At 42.8% G+C, this 7,500-nt stretch overlaps 1 protein-coding gene across 2 annotated transcripts in view; it reads left to right on the top strand.

The window, feature by feature from the left end:
• Positions 1 to 7,500, top strand: part of xylb (xylulokinase homolog (H. influenzae)) — a 37,877-nt gene that overhangs the window by 17,478 nt on the left and 12,899 nt on the right. For both annotated transcript variants that reach the window (XM_083678058.1, XM_083678059.1), the window contains exons 16-17: positions 2,416 to 2,474; positions 3,463 to 3,550. In XM_083678058.1, coding sequence (XP_083534184.1) covers positions 2,416 to 2,474; positions 3,463 to 3,550 — 147 coding nt within the window. The remainder of the gene's footprint in view (positions 1 to 2,415; positions 2,475 to 3,462; positions 3,551 to 7,500) is intronic.

The raw sequence follows: 7,500 nt of genomic DNA, 5'->3' as shown, positions 1-7,500 counted from the left end.
AAGTAGTTATTTTGTGATAGATTGTGGTGGTTTCTGCCCTGCGCTGAGAAATATAGTTCCCAAAACAACAAACATTGTCAAGGAAACATACTGCATGGTGGTGGTTTCTGCCCTGAGCTGAGAAATATAGTTCCCAAACCTTGTCAAGGAAACGTGACACAAATTTACAGTGTAGGAATATCATCATTATCGCTATTAAATCACAACTTTGATGCCTCAAGGCCAGTCACAGTGCTTGTTTTCATTAAGCCATTGTATAAGTTATGATAATACCCTGGGAAGCCAACCTGAAAAGGGTTAGGGTTAGGATTGCTGAGCAAACTTTCCTTCATGCTGTTTATGTGTTCATGTGGAACCTTCTGGACATACAGAATATTCTGGATATACACTCACCGAGCACTATTAGGAACACTATACTAATACTGGGTAGGGCCTCCCTTTCCTCTTTGTAAGGAACACTATACTAATACTGGGTAGGGCCTCCCTTTCCTCTTTGTAAGGAACACTATACTAATACTGGGTAGGGCCTCCCTTTGCTCTCAAAACAGGCCCCTGGTGTGAGCATTGATTACTTTGTCTTATGATGACTGTTGGACAGATGATTCACTTACTTAAACAAATGTATTTGTTGTAAATCGCTTTGGATAAAAGGCGTCTGCTAAATGCCATACATGTAAATGTAAATGTAACAGCCTCAATTCTTCGTGGCATTGATTCCACAAGATATTGGAAACATTCCATTGAGATTCTGGTCCATGATGACATGATTGACTCCATGATGCACATGATTGCATCACGCAATTCCTGCAGATTTTTTAGGTGCACTTTCAAGCTGTGAATCTCCCGTTTTTTTTGCATTATCATGATCATGAGATTAGAAGATGGGTAAATTGTGGCCATGAAGGGATGCACATGGTCAGCAACAATACTCAAATAGGCTGTGGAATTCAAGCGATGATTGATTGGTATTAACGGGCCCAAAGTGTGCCAAGAAAACATTCCCCACACCGTTACACCACCTCCACCATGAGAAGGTGTACAGGTGTTCATAATAAAGTGGTTGGTGAGTGTATATTGCACTGATTAATTTATTTGCATAACTGTTGACACCAACGGAGGACATGGCCAGATTATGAGGAGGAGAGAGAGTAAGAGAAAGAGAGAGAGAGGAAAGGAAGGAGAAGAGATGGGGGAGAAGAAAGAGAAGAGAGGTTGATAGGGTGAGGGTGAGGGGAGGAGGTTGATAGGGTGAGGGTGAGGGTGAGGGGAGGAGGTTGATAGGGTGAGGAGAGGAGGTTGATAGGGTGAGGAGAGGAGGTTGATAGGGTGAGGGTGAGGAGAGGAGGTTGATAGGGTGAGGGTGAGAGTGAGGAGAGGAGGTTGATAGGGTGAGGGTGAGGGTGAGGAGGTTGATAGGGTGAGGGTTAGGGTGAGGGTTAGGAGAGGAGGTTGTTAGGGTGAGGGTTAGGAGAGGAGGTTGTTAGGGTGAGGGTGAGGGTTAGGGTGAGGGTGAGGGTTAGGGTGAGGGTGAGGGTTAGGGTGAGGGTGAGGGTTAGGAGAGGAGGTTGATAGGGTGAAGAGAGGAGGTTGATAGGGTGAGGAGAGGAGGTTGATAGGGTGAGGGTGAGGGTGAGGAGAGGAGGTTGATAGGGTGAGGGTGAGGGTGAGGAGAGGAGGTTGATAGGGTGAGGAGAGGAGGTTGATAGGGTGAGGAGAGGAGGTTGATAGGGTTAGGGTGAGAGTGAGGAGAGGAGGTTGATAGGGTTAGGGTGAGAGTGAGGAGAGGAGGTTGATAGGGTGAGGGTTAGGAGAGGAGGTTGATAGGGTGAGGGTTAGGAGAGGAGGTTGATAGGGTTAGGGTGAGAGTGAGGAGAGGAGGTTGATAGGGTGAGGGTTAGGAGAGGAGGTTGATAGGGTGAGGGTGAGGGTTAGGAGAGGAGGTTGATAGGGTGAGGGTGAGGGTGAGGAGGTTGATAGGGTGAGGGTGAGGAGAGGAGGTTGATAGGGTGAGGGTGAGGAGAGGAGGGTGAGGGTGAGGAGAGGAGGTTGATAGGGTGAGGGTGAGGGTGAGGGTGAGGGTGAGGAGAGGAGGTTACAGTTGTAGAGGAGAATGTCTGACTCAATCAACTGACATGGTAAGACAGTAGATAAACTGTTATACAATCAGCTGACCACAGCTTGGATGTGCTTCAGTCTCTCATGTTGATATTTGAGGTTAGGATTTCTTTAAATAACTTCAAAATAACTCAGAGCACAGATGGCCACAGTAGTAGTTCTGGTTGTGTCATGTCATGTTCACAGAAAATTCTATTTCTCTCAACAGAATAAACATGAAGTTCAAACAAGGACAATTATGCTCCGTTTTATTCTCTGTAATATATTTCACCTGGTTGATGTCCTTCTGTCTGTTTGTAGTTCCAGGCACCAGAGTCCTGGCGACAGGAGGAGCGTCTGCAAACAAGGACATTCTACAGGTCAGTGCTCATTGCTTGTTCCTGTAGCTTTATCCCACATAGTTCTACAAAGAGTGTTTGCTGTAGTGTATTGCAGTGGTAACAGTATGTATATGCTGTCCTCAGGATGCCTGTGAGGCTAATGCTCTCTGACTGACCAATGTCTAATGGGGGCCACAGCTGCGTTTGGCTTCTGATTGGCTATAAACATACCTTGACCTCTGACGACCCCTCTCTCCATACATTAGGCCTGTGGTGTGTGTACAGTATGTGGTCTCTCTCTCTCACCCTCAGGATCTTAGTCAGCGTAGCCCAATATTTATCAATGTGCCTCTCCCTCCTCAAGCGTAACTGTTTCACCACACTATCTTAGTATGGGGCCGTTAAAGCTGTGTTCAGATTTGATGATAGCTATTGACATTCAGTATGGAAGATGGAGCCATTTGAATGCATTGCAGAGCCTCCACAGTAACAGAACAAGAGTGTACATCTATCTATATGAATGTGATGTTGTTGTTACCTGTTTGCGGTATCAGTGAATCCCCTGTGGACAATGAACTCAGCCTACTAGGTTTCCGACGGCTCGCACCCACATTCTGATGCCATAGATTTATGTTTTGTTCCAAGTGTTGTCTTTATTACGAAACATAATCTTAAATCACTCCACTTCTTAACAAGGTTTATTGCGGCGAGTGCCGAGATGATGGAATTAGAGGGATGCAGAAATGTTTATGTTTACACTGCAAATGAACAAAACAATAAAACCACAGGAAATTTGTTTGTACTTGTTCATGTAAGACTTTGGAGATGATATTAAAGTGATTTTTTGCTGTGAAAATGTTGAGGAAATCACAAGCGACCAGCAACCTGTGTCTAATACTATATGTGCAATTTACAGTATACTATACGGTATAGAACATCTTATACCATTTTAAATGTTCTGCACACATCTGCCATATTGACTCATACTGACGTAAGGTCTCATCCTGTTCCTTTGGTCTTCCTCCAGGTCCTGTCTGACGTGTTCAACGCGCCGGTGTTCACCATCGACGTAGCAAACTCTGCCTGTCTGGGCTGTGCCTACAGAGGCCTGCATGGTGAGATCAGACTACATGGTTAACACTGAGTGCACTTCGGTTATAAAGATACACCTCTTCATAAATGTAAATGTAAATGTAAAAGATACACTTCTAGGGCAAAATGAACAGTGTAGTAACAGTAGAGAGTAGAGTAGAGCCTCATATGGCTCTGTCTCTCTGGGTGCCATTCTGTCGCTGAATGAATTGAATGTAATCCATTACGTACTCTGGTTTATATTGAGCATATACTGTATCTTGTGTGATGTTAAGAATTTTGTGGCTGTCACGTCTGAGTCGTTTACTCGCTCCCGTACCTCCAAATCACGTTCTCATGCCTCCTTTGGAGGTCTGGAGGATTTTAGATTAGCCGGTCTGGATCGAGCTGGACGGAGAGACGGAGAATGTCCTCGCAATTTCATTGGATGTTACATTCCAAGAACCCTCCTGCCACAAGCCTATAGAATGGTTGTCTGTGCGTCGCCTGTTCCGACCGGGTAGGACTATTATAGGTAGGTAGGACTACTATAGGACTATTTCGCAGAGAGTTGTTGCCGATGCTGGCTTGCAACATTGAAGAAAATGGAACAAAACCTTCAAAACGGAATTCTTTTTTTAATCTTTTTTTTTTTTTTTTAAGCTCTACCCAAGCAAGGTAGTTGATTGGTTTGATGTATTGCGAGGCATCACTCATTTCCAACTGGCTTCCACCCCTTTGTAGCTACTTTTTGCAAAGGATTTCCCCAGGCTTTCTGAACCAGAGAGCCTGGTCTCAACAAGGTTACCATCACTGGGCATCCACTCATTCTCACTTTTAAGACTTGGCTACTAAATACTTCAAATTCTACTAAATGAAGACAAATTAAAACATTCTCATCAGTAAATTCTCTTGAACTGACACTTCAAAGACTTAAAGCCAATGAGGAGCCAGCAGACAGAGAAGATCAAGAGATTGATAATTCTGCAAACTATTTTATTTCAGCATCAAAGGAACCGGAATATTCTCTAGTGTAAGAAAGATAGTAGGCTTTTAAACACTTCTATGTCAGATAACTGCATGTTTACAGACAAATATGACAAATATGTTGATTTCTTTTGATCTGGCTTGACATTCTGTCATACTGTATGCTGAACACATTTTGTCAAAAGAATCAGTTGTCCGTTCATATGGATTTGAGTTGGAATGTGAGTGTTGGGACCAATGGCTGCTTCTGTCAGCTTGGAAATATAGATTATTATAAAGAATCTATGGATCCTAGCAGATGTTTGGTGAATTCCAGTGGGAAACATTGAAATGGAGTTTTACCAAATAGTCTTTAGGGAAATGACAGGCGATGCTGTTGGTAAACGTACAGCAGGCCTGTGTCTAAAAGAAGAGCTCAGTGTTCTATCAGAGAAAGGTCAGTCAGACAATGGTAGTACTTCTTCATCATTCTGGTCAGAGCTTTTGAATGTCAGCGAGAGGAATTTAATATGTCTTAGCATTTAATCAATGGAATGGAAGAGAGGGCTTCTGAGGATCAGCGCTCCTAAATTAGACTTTAATTACTTCTTTATTATTCATGCCTGTTTTGTAGCCTCACCATTCTGCTTTGTTTGTCCATTCACCATTCTGCTTTGTTTGCTCATTCATATAAACACTGCTAACGCACGTAGCCTAGAGCACCTTTTTAATGGAAGTCAAAACCGTGCAGTGCTTCCACTGCGTGAGTGAATCTAGAGGGTTTATAAATCACCATGTGCCTTTCTCCCTGGGCCCAGATAGCCTATTAGGATGGGATCCTGACTCGATATCCTCGTAGATAACTGACATCTGCGTAAATCTTGCGTTCATGTCAGTGGGAAATGTGTGCGATGATTTTGACTTGCGTGCGCGGATCTCGAGTTAGGATTCATTCTGAAAAGGAAAAAGAAATGCGTATCACTCCCTTGCATGTAGGAAGTCACGCCATGTCCGTAGGGAACGCTGTTGTACTGCAACTCAACTCCTGACCGTGTGTGTGTGTGTGTGTGTGTGTGTGTGTGGCATACCATAGGTTGGTGCCATTTTGTATTCAGTGTCGATATCTCTTTCTCCATCTCCACTCTATCTCTGTGTCTTTCCCTGTCTGTATCTCTATGTTGTCATGGAGCTGAGATACTGGAGGCTATGATGTGCAACAGTTCATGAAATAGTCAACACCTGTGTGTATAAATGTGTCTTAGAGTTATATAAGATATATATATATATACACACTCAGTACCAGTCAAAAGTTTGGACACAAACTTGCCAAGAGTGTGCAAAGCTGTCATCAGAGCCAAAGGTGGCTACTTTGAAGAATCTAAAATCTAAAACATATTCTGGTTTGTTTAACACTTTTTTGTTTACTACATAATTCCATATGTGTTTCCTCATAGTTTTGATGTCTTCAATATTACATCTACAGTGTAGAAAATAATAAAAAATTGTGTGTGTGTGTATATCCACTTTATTAGGTACACCTTGCTAGTACTGGGTTGGACTCCCTTTTGTAGCCCATCTGCTTCAAGGTTCTACGTGTTGTGCGTTCAGAGATGGTCTTCTGTATACCTTGGTTGTAACAAGTGGTTATTTGAGTTACTGTTGTTTTCTATCATCTCAAACCAGTCTGGCCATTCTCCTCTGACCTCTGGCATCAACAAGGCATTTTTGCCCAGAGAACTGCCGCTCACTGGAGATTTTTTGTCTTCTTCGGACCATTCTCTGTAAACCCTAGAGATGGTTGTGCGTGAAAATCCCAGTAGATCAGCAGTTTCTGAAATACTCAGACCAGCCCGTCTGGCACCAACAACCATGCCACGTTCAAAGTCACTTAAATCACCTTTCTTCCCCATTCTGATGCTCGGTTTGAACTTCAGCAGGTTGTCTTGACCATGTCTACATGCCTAAATGCATTGATTTGCTGCCATGTTATTGGCTGATTAGATATTTGCGTTACCGAGCAGTTGAACAGGTGTACCTAATAAAGTGGCCGGTGAGTGTATATATATAGACATATATATACATACACGTATACATATAAATATACGTGCTATATTCAGAGGCTGCCATGGGGAGTATGAATGTATGGAGTGTTTAAGAACGTTACAAACATTATTATAACTATTTCAAAGTTGTGATTTATCTTTGTATACATGAATATAGTGTGGCAGAAAAGTGGTGTGCATTCCTATCTAGGGCACAAGTCTCCCAACCTGAGGTGGGACACTGCCCCCCCCAGGGGTATTTGGGGGGTTGGTATAGAGGCTGGACAGAGACAATACGCTCCAGTGTAGTCTGACGACTGAATGACTGCGTTAGTATCAGTATTTCTGTCATGTTTCAGGTGATGGTGGAGGTGGTTCCTGAATGTGGTTGACAGACATGTCTATGGGCTTCATTCTCCAGTCCTTGTCCTGTAACATGATCCTATCAGGGAGGGGAGTTGGACGCAAACCAATAACTCAAAACCCAGCCTGGATCTAACCTGACTTTTATGCGCACACACACACACACACACACACACACACACACACACACACCCACACACACCCCTTCACCTTTTCCACATTTCGCTGTGTTATCGACTCAATTTAAAATGGATTAAATTAATAGAATTTGCCATCAATCCACACACAATACCCCAGAATGACAAAGTGAAAATGCGTTTTTAGAAATTTCAGTAAATTTATTAAAATTGAAATACAGAAATACCTCATGTACATAAGTATTCAGACCCTTTGCTATGACACTCTTAAAATTAACTAAAATGCAAAAATGTCATCACTCAATAAGTTGAATTGAGTCCATATTAATGCAAGGATTATAGTTCATGTAATTTTGGAATTAATATTTGCATAGGAATCAATTACACACTGCATAGATTAGGATGAATTTTCCGAAGGCACTGTAATAAGGATGCCAAGACCAATCGCTGCCTGTCTGTGTGGGACAGGTTTAAATGAAGCTCACA

This window comes from Argentina silus, assembly GCF_951799395.1.
Source record: "Argentina silus genome assembly, chromosome: 1".
Taxonomy (NCBI): Eukaryota; Metazoa; Chordata; class Actinopteri; order Argentiniformes; family Argentinidae; genus Argentina; species Argentina silus.
The sequence above is the reverse complement of the archived record's forward strand: the minus strand, read 5'-3'. Positions and strand labels throughout refer to the sequence as shown.